We start from the raw sequence: 19047 nt of genomic DNA, 5'->3' as shown, positions 1-19047 counted from the left end.
TAGAACATTAGCTTCGGGTTCTGGATTATTATTCCACTGACTGGTGACATTACAGTGACACAACTGCCTCCCCAACAATTCAGTGACACAACTGCCTCCCCAACAATTCAATGATAATTGTACTTTATTCTCCCATGCCCCTTTGATGCTGAAGGTTTGCCACCAGCTGATTTGAGGTATATCAGGTCTATGAGCTTACAGCTCGATGCAGTCTAAGGACTCCATTAAGGAAAATCTGTAGGACATTTTAAAATAATATACACATTGGTTGCATTCAATGTACTTTTAATGTGAAATTCTCCAGTAGAATAACTACTGAAGTAATCTAGTTTATCCTGCTCTCCTTTCTTAAGCAGAGATCAGACATTGGCAACCCTCAGGTTTACAATACAGTCTGCCTTTGTAATAATGTTGAAAAATTGTGGCGGGGGTGCTGTTATTTCCTCAGCCATGTGGTGAAAACCATCAGAATTCAGTGCCATATCCACTTTAAACTTTGCTATTTTTATCAGAAACATTTATTTTTTTCTACAGTCATTTCTCATAAGTGTTCCACATCCTTCTCTAATGCAGCAGGGCATTAATTTGTCAAAAGTTAATTATATCCAAAATTCCATTATTTTTCTTGCCAAGAAAACTGTAATACTGTATACAGAAACAGATTTTGTGGCAGTAATGGATTCATAAATTTCTGAAGGGGATTGTGAGATTTATTTTCTAGCAGGGTCTGGGAAAATGTTGTGCCTTTTTGTGGTTTGCTTTCTAGCCATTTGGAATCTACTGTTATTATACCGAAATAACCATACATAATATATTTTGGAAAGGCCTTTGGCGAATTAGGTCTTACACTCTTAGACTTTCATTTCATCACTTCCTGCTCTTGGTTCAAAAATTTCCTGAAAATTTATCTCTTTGTCAGATTCTTCGTTGACCCTACAAACATTCCCCCTACTCAGTGTCTGTTGGATATACAAATTCTTTAAACGTCCGTGATTTTTTAAAATGGTAAAGATGCAGTTTTACTTTGAATTTCCTGGCTCTGACAAAAATGTTCAAACAAAGCCAACTTGTAACAATTTTCCTTATCTTCAGAAAAAAAGCTCCATTAAACGTAATATCAGATAGCATCTGGGCAAGCACTCATAATTTACAGAAGCGAATAAAAGTATTAAATGCTGAACGTTAACAGCTTATAAGTCTTAAGTCATCTTAAATATTTTCTGTCTCAAATTTATATGCAAGAGATAAGAAAATAACAACTAATTCATTAATATAACTTTTAGCCTTATTTTCCAATCAAACTGGACTCTGACAGGCTCAAACTTAATTGTTCAACTAATCTGTTGCCAATGGAAATAATTATTAATTGGGAATGTTAAAACACTGCCACGTGGATAAAAATGTTATGATCAGCTTAAAAACAGTGGCATTTTGAAGAAAGACTTACAGTCCCATTTTAAGAGTCTCAAAAATATGATTATGAGTTTTAACATAGGGAAAAACTGGAGCCATTTTGTAACAATGGTACATATTAAAAAGTTTTTAATATTAATTTGTTTATGGGAACGTGATTTTAATTTCTGGTAAAATGGTGAATAAATGGGTCATGTGATTTTCTGTGAACTTTGTTGACAACAAACCTGGTTGATTTCCTCGTTAAAGGTTAAAGTGGTGGCCAGGTTGCTTTACTATGAAAAAAGTGCTGATGGTGGATAGATTGTTAGTCTCCAAGTCCAGGGAATGCTAGGAATATCAGGTTTTGTATATGGTTATATTGTAAACTGTATAATTCCAAGACAGAAAGAAGTTGGGGTTCTAGAAGGCAGCTAATTAGCATTTCTACTCGAGCCACTTAAGTTGGCTTTGAGTAAGGAAGAGGACATATGAAGCCATTACACTGTCAGCGGACAGGAATTTTATAACAAATCCATGAACCTATAACAGATCAGACTGCAAAAATCTGAAAGACAGTAAAGAGAAATATGGAAGCAGCTAGTTCTGCACCTTAAACAGAGAATATTGTGGTCTTGTCAGTCACCACTTGACTACAGGAAAGATCTTAATTCATCTCTCATTATCAAAGTCAGTTCTGGGAATAAGAGTTGCTGAGCTGGGAATGGAAGAGAAAAGCAAGTAATTCCACAGGAACTTAGAACTACTTTGGACTGATCCATGGAGAATGAAGTGTCCATTTAAGAGATAGCGAAAAGTATAACAGTGAAGGAAATTTCTCTTACTGTAAAACCTAGTTCGGAAATGTTTTCCACGGTAGCTTAGATTATAAATTGCTTACTTAAGAGTGTTTAGACCATGTAGCTTTTAGTTTAGTACATTAAAGGTCTTAAAATTTGAAATCTGAGTGATCTCCCAGTTAACCACCAAAACATTCATATCTTTCTAGATATTATTGGTCTCAACGGTGCACAAATTAACAAGTAATGAAATGATTTGCCATCTTTTGGTTGTACAAAAAAGTGGAGTAATTCCTGTTCTTCAAATAGTAATATATGACCTGCAATATGTATTTGAACAAGCATATACAGCTGTCATCAAAAAGATGAAAGTTTATTTTGTTTAGAATAGCTATCAGGAGCTTACTTATCCAAGGTTGATGATGGAACAGAGTTATAGATCAGTTATGATTAACTGAATGGCAGAACCAGCCCAAGAAGATGAAAGGCACCTACAATAAAAGCAAAATACTGCAGATGCTGAAACTTTTAAAATGAAAACACTAAATACTGGAAATCCTCAGCAAGTTTGAAAGCATCAATTGTGAAAGAAAGAGTTAACATTTTGAATTGAATAGAATTCTTCTTCATATTGAAGAAAGGTTGAAATATGGTAAGTATATATGACTCCTATGTCAGAGTGGCACTTTCAAATGTCAACCAGTATTAAGCAAACCTTTGGAACTGTGAACTAATTTGCTTCTGGGTCGAGATAAACGTTATCCTAGAAACTTGAAGGAACTGATAATGTTAGTATTAGTGTTAATTTTCAAAACTCCCGAGATTCGGGAAGGTTTTGTCAGATTCAAGAGTAGCAAAACTAATACCTTCAGAAAGGTATTCAGAAAGGAGGGAGGGAGGGAGAAAACAAGAAGCTTTAGACCAGTTAACTTGATGTCTGTCATGGGAAGTATTACAATTGATCATTAAAGAGGTTATAGCTGAGCATTTAGAAAAGTTCAAAGGCAATCGGGAACAATCAGCTTCATTTTGTGGAAAGAAATTCAATTTTAAATAATTCATGAGACTTCTTTAAAGGAGTAACACGTATTATGGATAAAGTAGGTGTACTTTTTGCAAGGTTTGTGAAGGTTTGTAGCTCAGGTTGAGGTTTAGGGTGTAGGTTTGCTCACTGAGCTGTAGGTTTGATATCCAGACTTTTCATTACCTGGCTAGGTAACATCATCAGTGGCGACCTCCACTGGTGTGGAGGTATACTATAGGTGTACTATAGTTGGATTTCCAAGCGTCATGTGATAAGGTGCCACATTAAAGACTATGCAGAAATTATAAGCTCAAGGTGTAGGGGTAGATTGCATGGCTGGAAGAAAAACCAAATATGCTTAAAAGTGTCTCTGAAGAGCAGGATGCAACACATTGAGTCCCTCGAGGTCTGTGCTAGGCCTCAAATTTTTATAGTTTGCATCAATGATTTCGAAGAAGGAAACAAAGGCATGGTAGCTAAATTTGCAAATGACACAAAGATAGGAAAGCCTGTTGTGAAGAAGACATAAGGAGTTAGCTGATAGATATAGACGGATTGAATGAGTGGGCAAAAATCTGGTGGATGGAGTATAATGTGAGCAATAAGATGTTGTTTACTTTGGCAGAAAGAATGAAAAAGCAGAGTATTACTTAAATGGAAAATGACTTTGGAATTCTAAGGTACATTGAGATTATGTATTCTGGTCCTGGAATTGCAAAACATTAGAATAAAGGTACAGTAGGCATGTATTCAAGAAGGCTAATGGAATGCAATCCTCTATTATAAGAGGAATTTAACATAAAACTAAAGATGTTAGACTGAGCTAGAGGATCAACCATGATCATATTGAATGGTGGAGTGGGCTCAAATAGCTGAATAGCCTACTCTTGCTGCTAGTTTCTATGTTATATTTCAGTTCTTCTGGGCATTGGCGAAACCCCATCTCGAATACTGTGCACAGTTTGGGTTTCCTTATTTAAGGAAGGATATAAATGTATTGAAGATAATTTAGAGGAAGTTTACTGGATTGATTCCTAGAACATATGTGTTACCTATGAGGAAAGATAGACAGTATTGGGTTGTTTTCACTGGAGTTTAGAAGAGTGAAGTTGACCTAATTAATGTCTGTAAGATCCTGAAAGAACTTGACAGTGTGGGCGTGGATAGGATGCTTCCTCTTATGGGTCAGTTCAAAACTAGGGATCACTGTTTTAAAATTAGATGTCATCCTTGTAGGATTGAGACAAGAAGAACTGTTTTCTTTCAGAGGGTTGTGAGACTTTGGTACCCTCTCTGATTCAGAAGGTGGTGAAAGTGGGGTCATTGATTCCTTTTAAGACAGAAGTAGATAGATTCTTGTTTGGCAACGAAATCAAGACTTTCTGGAGTAAATGGGAATGTAGAAGGTCAGTATTGATCTTATTGAATAAAAGAGATGGCTTGTTTGGCTGAATGGCCTACTTCTGCTCATTGTTAGTATGTTTGTAATATCTTGAAATGGAACTTTGTATCCTGAAATGGAACATGAACACACACTCAACAGAGAATGCCACAAATTTAGGCAACTTGTTTCTTAGGGATGACTTTTTGATTTTTCATTCATTTCTTCAGAAGAGAAGAAGTAATATCTTTAATTTACTATCAGTTCAGAACAATGATCGTAAATATGTTAATGTTAAAAACTTGCTTAGATACATTCATTGTAAACAATGAAAAGATCAAATAAAAACAGTATCTTTAAAAAAGTCTGCACTTGCCTCAAGTTCAATCTCAGTATCAATCTGCCTGTAGATTCCAGATTCAGAGTAGATAAAACCTTGTTCTAGAACGTCTGAATTATAAAAGTCTGCCAAAATGTTCATTATGCACCGCCTGTCCCAGTCATCCGTCACACGACCTCCGTAATTAATTTCCCCAGCTGTATACTTCAGTACCTATGAGGTCAATGCAGCAGGCTATTAGACTGTTGGTACAATCCACCAAATTAGGTTATGATTTGTTTAAGAACTAGTACCTTTTTTCTCTTTCCAGTAGATGAAATTTGAGATCCAGGCACTTACCAAGATAATAAAGTCACCTGCTACAACAGTTTTGAACAAACAAAATGAACTTGAGTATAAAATGTTAGAAAAGGAAAACAACTGACAAAGATATATGTACGAGGTAAATATGGAGAACAAACTATGGTGAAGGGCCCCCCAGAGCACATGAAATAGTAGATATAGTTAAGACAGATCCCATGGATTTCTCAACAACCCACCCAGACATCAGTGATACCGCATTTCTTCAAATTTCATTAAAACTTTGTCCTTTACAAGGATTCTGATTCTTCAGTTTGAAGATTTAGCCTTGAAATTTACTCCTGCCACTCCATCACTGGTTGTTTCAATGACTGCTCACATCTAGAAAGTTGAATTTTTTTTTCCTGCAACTCTGCTCCTCTGGCTACTTGAGGCTACACTCAGTCTTTGTCGACTGTACCAAGCAATTACTGTTTATGGGCTTCCTTCACACCAACTGTCAGCTATCAAATGGCTTTTGGAACTTTAATGTAACCCAGCACCTTAAAGTCAACTGCAGCATTTTAGCTGTATGAAGACACCTTCTTTGGCTACTACTCTCTGCAACACAGACTCAGTGGCTTGTTAGCACCTTCTGAGCTCTTCAGCACCTGCTCCGTGGGACACAGATGGGATAGATAAGGAGGAACTTTCTCTATTAGTAAAGGGATCACAGTTAAGTAAAGAGCAGGAGGTTTAGAGGGGAGTTGAGGAAATTCTTTTTCACCCAGATGGTTGTAGGAATCTGGAACTCACGGCCTAAAAGGATAAAAAAGGTGGGAACACAAGATATTTAAAAACTATTTAGATGAGCACTGAAAAGCATACAAGGCTACAGTCCAAGAGCTAGACAGTAGGATGGAAAAAGATGGATGTTTGATGACCACTTACGACATATTGGGTTGAAAGGACTCTTTTTGTGCTGTAAAACTCAGTGAGTCTGTCTCCTGAGCCTGACTGCAAGGAAACTACTAAAATAAAAACAACTTGAATGGAACATGTAGAGCTGTGATGCACTCCATTCATGCTCTGGAACTCTCAAATCTATCAGGAAATGGACTTCTTCCAAGAGCCCAAACAATGCAATTCATATTTTCACAATACTACTGTATGCTGATAAAAACTCAAAGTACTTCAGGCATAGCAGCTTATTATCAGATTCACAGTATCTGGGTAAGCATCTTGTTCTTACCAATTTATCATAATGTACAAACTTGTGAAGGTGAACATCAAGAAATCAGAACAGCAATGGCAATTGGCTTTTCCAGCTGATGACCATCACAAAGTTGACTCCCAGACTTGCTGTCTGAGTCCCTTTTGCATTTGATGGGCTGACAAGTGCTAAGTATGATTCTTGCCAGACAAATGCCAGGCAATAACCATCTCCAATAAGAGAAAATCTAACTATCGATCTTTGATATTTAGTGACGTTACCATCACAACCAACATTCTGGGGGTTACTACTGACAAGACTGGACTGTCCATATGAATACTGTGGTTATAAGAGTGGGTCAGAGGCTATGAATCCTGCAGTGAGTAATTCATCTCCTAACTCCCTTGCCTGTCTATCAACTACAAGGTACAAGTATGATGGAATACTCCTCATTGCCTGGATGAGTGCAGCTCCAGTAACACTCAAGAAGCTTGAAACATCCAAGTCAAGACAGCCCACTTGGTTGACATAAAAATCCACTCCTTTTGCCATAGATGGTCAGTAGCAGCAGAGTATGCAATGTGCTGCAGAAATTCACTAAGGCTTCTTAAACATTATTTTCAAACCCTTGACCACTTCTCTTTAGAAGGATAAAGACAGCAGATACTTGGGAGCACTACTACCTGCAAGTCATCCTCCAAAAGACTCACCATCTTGACTTGGAAATATTTCACCATTCCTTCAGTGTTGCTGCGTCAAAATCTTGAACCCACCACACACACCCCCAATGATATTGTGAGTCTACCTACAGAACCTGGGCTGCAGCTTTTCAAGAAGGCAGCTCAAGGGCAATTAAGGATAGACAAAATATACTGGCTCAGCTAATGATACTTATATCATGTGAATGAATAAAAGCAATTCTTTGATAGTTCTTTGTTACACTGAGTAGAACAATTCTAAGCTATGGTGCTGATTCTGAGGATCTAAAATCTGGATTTAGGACATTGTCAGGAGCAATCATTTAATACATGACCTTACTAACAACAAAATGGCTTCTTATTGCAAGTAACATCAAGTAACATAATAAGGTGGCTTCTAGGCTACAAATTGACACTGTGTTTAAAATAGCTTTTTACCCTGCTAAAAGCTGCATTCCTGAACTAACTGAATCAAAGATTAGCAGACAATGCTTCCTTCACAGCATGGAATTAACTAAGCTAGATCAGACATTACTAACCTTGTAGATGGCCTTCCTAGTTGCAGAGAGATAAAATGTGCAAAACAAAGTTGGTTCCCAGGAAATATCATTGGGTTAACTGACTGTTCATAATGTGATTTTATTACATTTATTGGATTTGCTCTGTAACTAAGGCTGTACTATTTCTTAAGAACCATATAAAATTATCTTTGTTTTAAGCTATTTTGTGCAGTTTATCCAGGGGACACAGATACCCCTGTGTTGCTGGACAACCTTAGCCCAGCCATTAATAAAGTGTGAAATCTTGCTCAACCAGACCGAACTGCTAGTGTTTATTTGACCGATCGCGGAATCGAGAGACCCCCTCCCGTGGATAAAGATCTTCAATTCTTCTATCTTACCCACTTTGACTTCCTGCAACCAGAAAAAATATAACTCTGTACTTTGCAGTTCCAATTATAAATGTTCGCACACACCTTAAAGGGCAGCTCAGTATACTCTTCCAGGAACATTTTTAGTTGGCTGATGCAGATTCGTAAGTCTCCATCTGTGAATTCATAGGGAATATTGAAACCAAGAGGCCCAAACTTCCTACGTTCTAAGGTTATTCCATGGAATAAACATAAGGAAAACAGGAGAGCCTTAAAATCTGAAACCTAAAATTAAAGGAAAAATTGTAAAGTTTTACTGTAATGACAAATTGAGTTGATGTTTCATAAGGACATAACCTGCAGTTTCTTATTTCAAAATTCTATCAATCATTAGAGGAGCTGTGGGCAAAGATTATCTGCTTGTCACTATGTTTTGTAGTTACCATACTTAATGGGAGTCAAACAGTATGGAGGGGAGGTACAGAATTAATTGATGTTTACTTGGTGCGATGGAAAACTATACATAATTGGAGGGGGGAAGGCAATATCAGTGGGATGAGAACGGATATGCACCAGGTAAACATGACAAAGATTGGTAGGAAAACTGCAAATGAACCACCTTGAAAGGTGCGAGAGTTTCGATGACTAATACTAATAAGTAAATGTGGAAATTGTGGAGACAGTTCTTATAGATACAGGGGTGGTACCAGAGAACTGGATAAAATGTGATATCTTGGTTATCAAAATGCTTTACATTTTAATGTTGCTTGGAGGGATTATATTTTGAAGGGTTGTGAAAAATAGATTTATTTCAAGTTTTGTGGAAATAACTGGAATTTTTTCTTTAAGAGGTATTTGAAAGTTTACTGCAGACATTGGAGATCTTTTAAAAATAAAGTTTCCTATAAATCAAAGAACTGGGGCTGTTTTATAACAGTGACTGGTCTCGTTTTATCTCGTTCAGTTCAAAAAAGGCCTGTTAAGAACCCAATGAGTTGGAGGAAAGCTTGTTAAGAACAAACTGCCCAGTTGATCTCTCTCTGAAAATAAAGGCCTCTGGTTGAGTTCAGGGATAAAATTTATCGCTCTTTTTGGAAGAGTGATTGAGGATCAAGATTGTCCTTCCTGAACAAGCTCTGTCTGCAAGATTTCAGGGACAACGGTGTGTAATTTGTGACTTGACTACAGCTGTCAAAACTTCAGAGCAACACACTTTGGGACATCCTATGGTTATCTTTTGCCTTCAAGAATAACTGATTGGCCAAAATGCATTTTTTCCAGGAAGCCATTTCTGCAGGGTAATTATTTTTCTTCAGAGTGTGTTTTTGGATGTGTGCATTATGGATGTTTAGAGAGATAACTAATTTTATTTCTATGTTATTGGCTTTATATGTTAACCAAATATTGTATATTTATTGACTCTTTATTTTGATAATAAACCAATAACCGTGTTTACTAAGAAACCTGGTTAATAGGTCTTATAGTTTAAAACATGATCTAGAGAAAGTTATTACATTTGTTATCATGGTAACTGGGAAAAGTATTTTAATTTTATGTTGTGATCCATTAAGTATTGGGACTGGAGGGAATCAATCTCAGTCAAAAAGGATTTAAGGATAAACCCAGTAATTGCAGGCCAGTCAGTTTAACCTTTGTGGTAGGAACGTTTTCAGAGACAGTAATCCAAACAAAATTAACAGGGAGGACTAGCATGAATTTATAAATGTAAATTGTGTTAATGAATTTTCATGAGTTTTTGATGATGATGTGTAAATGAATTTCCAACAGGCTTTTTATGAAATTGCCACATAACTGGATTGCCAATAATGTTAAAGTTTGTGGAATAAAAAGGGACATAATTGCCCTCATGGATAGAAAGTTAGCTATATGCCAGGTGTTCCCCCCAGCAATAGCTTTCTTAATATATATTAATGATTTAGACTCAGGTGTACAGGGCACAATTTCAGAATGTAAAGATGACATAAGCTTGGAAATATAATGAACTGTCAGGAGGGTAGAGGGACAACTAGAGTCAACTGCATTGTTGTGGGCCTAGAGTCACTGCTGGCCAGACTGGATATTGATGACAGATTTCCTTCCCTAAAAGATATTCATGAAATAGATGGCTTTTTACAACAGTTACTGAGCCCTACAAGTATATAAAGTGGTAGGGAGGAGGCAAAAGTATTTTTTGGGCTCTTGCAGAGTAAGGAGTATGAAATTGCAGTGGGAATTTAGAAATGGCAGAGACAGTTTAAAAAAAAGACCTGTAACTGATTTCACAATAGAAAGCACATAATTAGTATCAAAATAATGGTGAACCAAGGGGATATTGAGTGTGAGGAGTGTATGCTAATTCATATCAGTAGCGTAATGTACTAGAGAACGTTATGAAGTAAAACCAACAAAACTCTTGGACCTGATAACCAACATCTTAATGTCTTAGAAGAGGTATCTTTCAAGATATTTGATACATTCATTGTGATATTCCAACGTGTATTTGTTTTGAGAACAATCACAGTAAATGGAACCTGATGGGTCACAGCCTAAGAGATTAAAAGAAATAGCTACAGAACCAGAAGAATAAACTTCCAGAAATCCTTAGATTCTGGAGAAGATTGGAAAACAATCGCTGAAATACCTTTGCTTAAAGAAGAAAGAAGACAAAATAAAAGATAACAAAGACCGATTAGTTTATCATCTGTTATTGGGAAAATGTTAAAATCTATGATAAAAAAAAGTAACACAAGAGCATTTAGAAATACATAATATAATCAGGCAGAGTCAGTATGGCTTCATGGATGGAAAATCATGCCTGACAAGTTTATTGAGATTCTTTGAGAAGCAACAAGCAGGATAGATAAAAGAGTGCAATATACTGGGATTCTCATAAGGCATTTGGTAAGGTATCACACATTTGTCTCCTTTAAGAGCCCAGGCTGGTGGAGGTAATATAATAAGATGGATAGAGGATTGATTACCTAAAAGAAATCAGACAGTTGGGATAAGGGTCATTTTTAGGATGGCAACTTGAAACAGTTTCAAGGGACTATTTGGTGTGGGGGAGGGTGTGTGTGGAGGTCACAACTATTTATTATAAATGTTGTTGGCTTGAATGAGTAAAGTGAATGTAGTATAGCTAAAATTGCAAATGACACAAAAATAGGTGGGAAGGCAAGTGCTGAGCATTACACAAAGAATCTTCACAGGGATATAGACTGGCTAACTGAATTCGCAAAAGCTTGGCAGATGGGATAAAATATGGAAAGAATTTGAAGTTATGTATTTTGACAGGAAGAAGAGAAGAGTTGAATATTAATTATTCAGTATTGCGAGTATTCCACATAATTAGAACCATATACTCGTAATAAAATATTAATTATAAATTTACCTTCGAACAAGAGTTCAAGAAATCATTAGTGAGGTTCGTGTAGGTTTTCAGTAAATTTGCTTTTATTCCCCTTGGTGGTTCAATTGTCATCTTAGAGCCATTTTGCAGGATTGACACTGGAAATTTATTGCTTGGTAAACTAGTCAGCCAAATCCTGAAGTCTCGATGAACCTGGATATTAAAACAAAGAACACGTGATTAATCCTGAATTTTCATACATAAAATCAGTCAAGCACACACATAGCCACACTTGGTATTGCAAAATTCAAGACTGAATGCCTCCTAGGACAAAATGTTGGGAGTGAGCCTACCTTTTCTCTAATAGTTTTTTTAAGCAGTTACTTAATAGCAGTTGACAGGCTGTTAACTGGTTTATGATGAGACTTTCTTCCCCATCTGGAGGTGCTGCTTGATCAAATAGCCAGCACTTCTCCAGTCCTCACAGTGCTACCAGGAGAGGTAGTTACTGCTAGAACAGTTACTGCACCCAGTCCTTGACCCTGAAGATCCATGGAGTAAGAGTTAAAGTAACTTGAGCAGTGGGTATTGCTGTGGTTAGGCTAGAAGACCTGGCAAGCAAAGGACAGCTGGGGTAGACAGGGCAGTGTAGAAGGAATATGGTGGATCATATTGTATAAGGGGTTAAAGTTCATGTTACATTGGCTCCACTCATTTTACTGATGTCATATATAGGTAGAGACCAGGAGTTCTCCTCTAGCTTTTGGAGAGAACAGATGCATCCATAGATCCCTAAGGTCATATTAATTTTGACTGACAAAATGTTTTTGTATTTATTGCTATCATTCAATAAACCTTCTTGCTATCTTAGAACAGGACCTCTTCTGCCAATACTCTATGGTGGTGTAATACTCCACCATTAATCCAGGTACCAGGATCCAGACAAATGAGACACACTGATTTGGGGGATGCTGGCAGAGAAGGATCATGGAGGTACTCTAATGAACCTAGATGGCCTCTTAAGCAGGCCTCACCTTCTTGCCACCAACGATCCATATAAGCTTTCAGGTTGGTTGCTTGTCATGGGCCCTCCTGCCACTGATTAAAATAACTTAATCAACTTGGTCAGGCATGTCATGACATGTATTACCTCAGGGGAGAGGGGACTTGAAATCAGATCTGCTGACCGAGAAATGGGGACATTACCATGGTGGCACAAATGCCTTGCCCTTCCATTAGTTAAATCCCAATGGGGGCAAAATGAGGTTTGTAAGTGACCTTTAATTAAATAAGGATTTCAATTAGCCCACAGGCAGGTGGTCTTCCTGGTCAAATTATTACAGGGGTAAGAGGTGGACGGTAGCTGGCAGGCATAGCACCCATGAACTTTCACATCAGTTAACACAGAAACGTAGAATATAGGAGCAGAAGGAGGCCGCTCCGTCATTCATCACGATCATGACCGATCGTCCAACTCAATAGCCTAATCGTGCTTTCTCCCCATAACCTTTGATCCCATTCACCCCAAGTGCTATACCTAGCGGTCTCTTGAATACATTTAATGTTTTAGCATCAACTGCTTCCTGTGGTAATGAATTTCACAGGCTCACCACTCTTTGGGTAAAGAAATGTCTCCTCATCTCCGTCCTAAATGTTGCACCCTGAATCCTCAGACTGTGACTTCTGGTTTTGGATGCCCCCAACCTCGGGAACATCCTCCCTGCATCTACCCTGTCTAGTCCTGTTAGAAATTTATAAGTCTCTATGAGATCCCCTCTCACTCGTCTGAACTCCAGTTAAAACAATCCTAACCTAGTCAATCTCTCCTTATAAGTCAGTTCCACCATCCTTGGAATCAACCTGGTAAACCTTCATCGCACTCTTTCGAGAGCAAGAGCGTCCTTCCTCAGAAAGGGAGACCAAAACTGCACACAATACTCTAGGTGTGACCTCACCAAGGCCCTGTATAATTGCAACAACACATCTTGGCTTCTATATTCGAAACCTCTCGCAATGAAGGCCAACATACCATTTGCCTTCTTTACTGTCTGCTGCATCTGCATGCTTACCTTCAGCACAAGGACACCCACGTCCTGCTGCACATTTCCCTCTTCCACTTTACAGCTATTCAGGTAGTAGTCTGCCTTCTTGTTTTTGCTTTCAAAGTGAATAACCTCACACTTATCCAAATTATACTGCATCTACCATTGATTTGTCCACTTAACCAACCTATCCAGATTGTGCTGAAGGATCTCTGCACCCTTGTCACAGTTCACCCTCCCACCCTACTTGGTATCATCTGCAAACTTTTTATATTTTATTCCCTTATCCAAATCATTAATATATTTTGTGAATAGCTGTTAAATTGTCAAAAGGCCACATGGGTCGGGGTGGATGTTCATAAAATCCAGCCCACAGTGATTATCCATTGATGGACAGATTGTTTGATTTCACCATGTCACTGCTTCCAATTTTAGGCATATATAGGTTGCAGCTTACAATAACGACTACATTTCAAAAGTGCCTTTTTGGCATCCTGAGTATGTAAGAAGCAGTGCTTGAATAGGAGCTATTTTCTTTTAACAGAATGAATGTTAGGTGCCATTTAAAATAATAAGAAAATAATAGGAATTTCTTCCCATGACAATGGACAAGTGTTGTGGGCAACTGATTTGGAACTGTATTAATGGAAATCAGTATGCAGTATCCCACTCTTTCAGCAACATACAATATGACATCACATCAAGTGACCAATGTTCAAAACATACTTCAGTGGCTTTAGGATGCCTTCAGGTTAAGAAAACGCATCTATGAATGAAATTCTTTAAAAGCCCAAACGAGTAAGTAAAGCAAACTAATTTGACCCATCAAACACATTTCCTTCACTGATTTGTTGTATCTGGATGTAAAAGAATGCTGCTTAATGTTCAAGCAGATTAAAATTTATTGCTGCTTGCTATTTTTGAAGACTGTAGATAATACACTCTACTGTCTGTTGGAACATAGACTGTTTCTTCGGTATTAACACTTAACAATTGATTGTTTTGTTGGGTTAAAAGATAACTATCTTTTATAAGGTGATGTACACTAACAGTTACTTAAATATAGGTATGGCAAGTAAAGGTACTTAATGTTTCACAGAAGACAATAGATCTAATTTTATTGAATTGGTCAGTGTTGTTGAGTCCAAGAAACTCTACCTAACCTATTCCATCTTCCGAAGGAAAACTAGGCAAACACTCCTGGGTCAATTTGAGGGACAGATTGACCAAAACTATAGAATTTCTTTCTACATTCTTTACATCGTCCTTGATCAGTTGAATTTATAAAGATGACACTTTCATGACTCCAGTAGTTTCCACACATTCATTATCTCTACATTTTCTTCACAATCTTCAATCTTGTTTGTAAAGAGCTAGTTATCAAATTGTATTAAAAGGAGTGAACTGATATCTACACATAGATTATTTATCCCTCTTCATATGAAATCAAAAAAATCACCTTGTCAGGATCCACAGTTTCAATAAGTCTCTCCAGAGAAGGCATCCAGCTCGGGGCCAGATGACAATTTTGAAAAAACACCCATTTTCCACGTTCCATAGAATTACGCATCATAGCTTCTGCCCTAGGCCCCTGTGTATAAAAGGAGTTCAATTTACATTTGTGAAAGAAAACACTTCCTAAAAATGTTACATTGTTAAAGCACATTTCTGGGTTTTTCAAAATGCTTTATAAATTCTTGCTAGTTTTACACTAGACCAGAAACTTAACCACCATGATTATCGTGTTCAAAAATAGAACTTGGAGACTCAACAAATCTGGCAGCATCTGTGGAGAGAAAGCAGAGTTAACATTTCGAGTCCTGTTCAGTTCTGAAAAACGGTCACCGGACTCGAAATGTTAACTCAGTTTTCTCTCTACAGGTGTTGCCAGACCTGCTGAGTTCCTCCAGCAATTTTTGCTTTTGTTTCAGATCTTCAGCATCTGCAGCTCTTTCATTTATCGTGTTATTGTTTAATCTTGCCTGCATAATGGTAATCAGCAAGAACCCCCTAGAGGCAACGAGACTGCATAGTCAAGTTCTATTTTGAATATTTTTGCTTACCTGTCCCTGTCCTAGTGAAATGGCACTCAGTTTTTTTGAAAATTTCATCTCTTCTGCAAATTTATACAGGTCAGCTGCAGGATCTGTGCCTGGCGATAGCACAAATATTAATGGAATGCTGGGAGCTGAATCTTTAAAAACTGTGCTCAGATCAGAGGTCTGAAAGAAACAACAACTTTTAAAAAACCATACTGTCAGAAATACCTTATCAACATCAATCAGCTGATCCAATCAGAATATATTTTGTTTGTTGATGGCATGTGGGCAAGTCTAGCAATTTTTGCCCATTCCCAATTATCCCTGAGAAGATGGTAGTGAGCTACCTTCTTTAACTGCTGAAACCTATAAGGTGACGTTAGTTTTATGACACTGTTAGGAAGGAAGTTGCAAAATTTAAATTGTTATATATTTCCAAGTCAGGATAATGCGTGTGATTTGGAGAGTGGGTTGCAAATGCTGGTATTTGTGCATGAACCTGGTGGTAGAAGAAATTTTGGTAAGTTGTGGCAGTATATCATGCTGCAGCCATAGTATGCCAGAGGTCAAGGGACTGAATGTTTAAGATGCTGAATAGGGTACCATTCCAGCAGGCTGCTTACATGGGATGCTGGAAAAGCGCAGCAGGTCAGGCAGCATTCTTGGATGCTGCCTGACCTGCTGCGCTTTTCCAGCAACACATTTTCAGCTCTGATCTCCAGCATCTGCAGTCCTCACTTTCTCCTGCTTACATGGGATGTGTTGAGTTTTTTTAATGTTGTCGGAACAGCGCTCATTCAGCAGCAGCAGAACACCAGGGTTATAAATAAATAAAATGTGTGTGTAGAGTATTAGAGTAACTGGATCAAGGTGTAAACTCTAAATAATATCCTTTACATACGTATAAAAAGGATCAAACTGAGGAACTGCAGGTGCAAATTCAAGTAGACATGATTGTAGTATGACTGCAAAATAGTCAGGTGTGGGAACTAAATATGACAGTTTATAAATTCTGCTGGGAAAAGGTGAAATTGTAGAAAGAGAGAAATAACTAACGATGAAAGATGATATTTTCAATGATAAGTGAGAATAATATTAGTGGTAATCAAAAAGATAAGACTTTTTTTGCAAAATAAAACCATTGAGAAGATTTTAAGATTGTAGTAGATGCTGTAAATAGGTACCCTGTAGTAGCTGTGTTGTGGTAGATTGGAAAAATGCAGATATTAAGCAAATGGAGTGCAAAGACAGAATGGCTTTAAACAATTAATCAAATAGCAGGTGACACAAAATTTGGAAGTATTGTGAATTGTAAGGATAATGATTAACCTCAAAAGAACATAGGCTAGTGAAATGGGAGGACGTGTGACAGGTGAAATTTAATCCAGAGAGGTGAAATATGTTCCTTTCTGATGGAAGAACAAGGAGAAGCAGTGTAAAACAAAGGACACAGTTCTGAAAGTAGTACACAACATAGAGATCTGGGGATTTATGTGCACAAATTAGGGACTGTTGCAAAGAAGGTGGGGCAAATGGTTAACATGCATACAGAATTCTGCTCTTTAAGAATAGAAGCAGTAAATACAAAATGAAGTTATGGTGAACCTTTAAAAATTGCTGATTTGATCTCAACTATGTCCAGTTATGGACATCACAGTTTAGGAAGATTGATAGAAATTTTAAAAAATGCAGAGTTATTGATAGATTAAGGGAACAGAGTGAACTGATAGATTAATATAAGCACAAATGTGAGGTCACCCAGTTTGAATGAAAAAGAGGATCGAACAATTTAGTTTCTAAATGGTGAAAAGCCATGAGCAGAATATCCAAGAGTCCAGGTACACAGATCATGAAAAAAATCATGAACAGGTAGGGAAATAATTATTTACAATCAGGCTGACCTTTATGGTTAGAGGACTGATATATAAAGGAGTCAGAATCATGCTACTGCTATACAAGTTTAGACTACATTGGGATTACTGTTGCAAGCACCATACCAGAAAAGTATCTTGACCTTGGAGGGATTGAAGCATAGTTTTAACAGAATAACATTTGGATTCCAAGTGTTACATTACAAGGAGAGATAACACAATCTTTGCAATTTAGAATGTTCAGAGAGGAAGCTTTCAAGATACCCGTAAAAACATTTAGGGTAGAGAGAGGTAAATTGTTTCTGCTGGTTCAGGAATGTAAATCAAAGAAGCATAATTTACCAAAACTGAGATAAACCTTTTATGAGTGAAATTAGAAAATATTTCTATACACAAAGCATAGTATAAATTTGAAACTCTCTTCCACAAATGGGCGGCACAGTGGCACAGTGGTTAGCACTGCTGCCTCACAGCGCCAGAGATCTGGGTTCAATTCCCGCCTCAGGCGACTGACTGTGTGAAGTTTGCACGTTCTCCCCGTGTCTGCTTGGGTTTCCTCCGGGTGCTTCGGTTTCCTCCCACAGTCCAAAGAAGTGCAGGTCAGGTGAATTGGCCATGCTAAATTGCCCGTAGTGTTAGGTAAAGGGGTAAATGTAGGGGAATGGGTGGGTTGCGCTTCGGCGGGTCGGTGTGGACCTTGTTGGGCCAAGGGCAAGTTTCCACACTGTAATGTAATCTAAATCTAAAAAAAAATGACAATTAATGCTAGATCAATAATCAACTTTAAACTGAGAGGGCTAGGTCTTTCTTAGCCAAAAGTATTAAAGGATATGGAGCAATCATAGATGTATAGATTTAGATCAAAGATTAGCCATGATCTTCTTGAATGGCAAAACAGGCTTTCGGGGCTATCTGGGTTTCTCCTGCTACTACGTTCTTGTTGCAATTATACCAGACTTTATTTTAATGAGTTTCCAAGACTCTTTCTCAAAACTTGTAGGAGCCACATTATAAAAAAAAATTAAGTCCTATTGTTGTTAAGACAATCATACACAAGTTGCAAAAACTTAACCCAACCACCTACATCTCACAAAAGTGCAGCATAATTAACCCTGTCCATTCAATTGGAGAGCTGCTTTTTAGTGCACAATTAACTCAGCATAAAGTGGTCATGGCAGTTGAAATGAGCAGAAACATTGCTGGAGTATAAAACCAACAGCTAATCTGATCCCATTAGCTGGATTCACCCATTCCATTTTATTGAGTATTATTCAAATAATTTAAGTTGTATTATTAGCTCAGCATTGAAATTTTTGAAATTAAACAATAAACAACAGAATGTAGATATATTGTTCTGTTCAGAAATGTTATTACACACTCTCTGGAGCAGGTGGGACTTGAAGCCAGGCCTCTAAGGCTTAGAGGTAGGGATGCTACCACTGCATCACGCGAGTCCCAATAGTAAAGTTTATAACAGATTGTTCAGCATCTGGAACAGGTAGATAAATGCTGGGTCCTAGCTTAGTTTCCCATTCAAAACTTAGCCCACCATACTCATTTGGATGATAGATGATATAACTTCACAATAACTCCCAAAAAGCATTCGAGAGGAATTGCTGTAAATACTGTGGCTACAAGAATAGATCAAAGACTGGCTAGAAATTCAATGACGATTAGTTCCCCAAGGCCTGTCCAAGGCACAAGTCAGGATTGTGATGGAATATTTCCAACTTGCCCAGAAGATTGCA

The 19047-nt window shown here is 37.6% G+C and overlaps 1 protein-coding gene across 2 annotated transcripts in view; it reads right to left on the bottom strand.

Annotated features, from left to right (window-relative positions):
- dnah1 (dynein, axonemal, heavy chain 1) overlaps positions 1 to 19047 on the bottom strand; it is a 422195-nt gene that overhangs the window by 50979 nt on the left and 352169 nt on the right. For both annotated transcript variants that reach the window (XM_043708503.2, XM_087994517.1), the window contains 5 exons: positions 15453 to 15611; positions 14849 to 14980; positions 11390 to 11560; positions 8104 to 8283; positions 4974 to 5150 (listed from right to left, as the gene is read on the bottom strand). In XM_043708503.2, coding sequence (XP_043564438.2) covers positions 4974 to 5150; positions 8104 to 8283; positions 11390 to 11560; positions 14849 to 14980; positions 15453 to 15611 — 819 coding nt within the window. The remainder of the gene's footprint in view (positions 1 to 4973; positions 5151 to 8103; positions 8284 to 11389; positions 11561 to 14848; positions 14981 to 15452; positions 15612 to 19047) is intronic.

The sequence above is a fragment of the Chiloscyllium plagiosum genome, unplaced genomic scaffold (assembly GCF_037043375.1).
Source record: "Chiloscyllium plagiosum isolate Xiang-an unplaced genomic scaffold, Cpla_swu_hap1 HiC_scaffold_14, whole genome shotgun sequence".
NCBI lineage: Eukaryota > Metazoa > Chordata > Chondrichthyes > Orectolobiformes > Hemiscylliidae > Chiloscyllium > Chiloscyllium plagiosum.
This window is presented reverse-complemented; position numbering and strand designations above follow the sequence as displayed.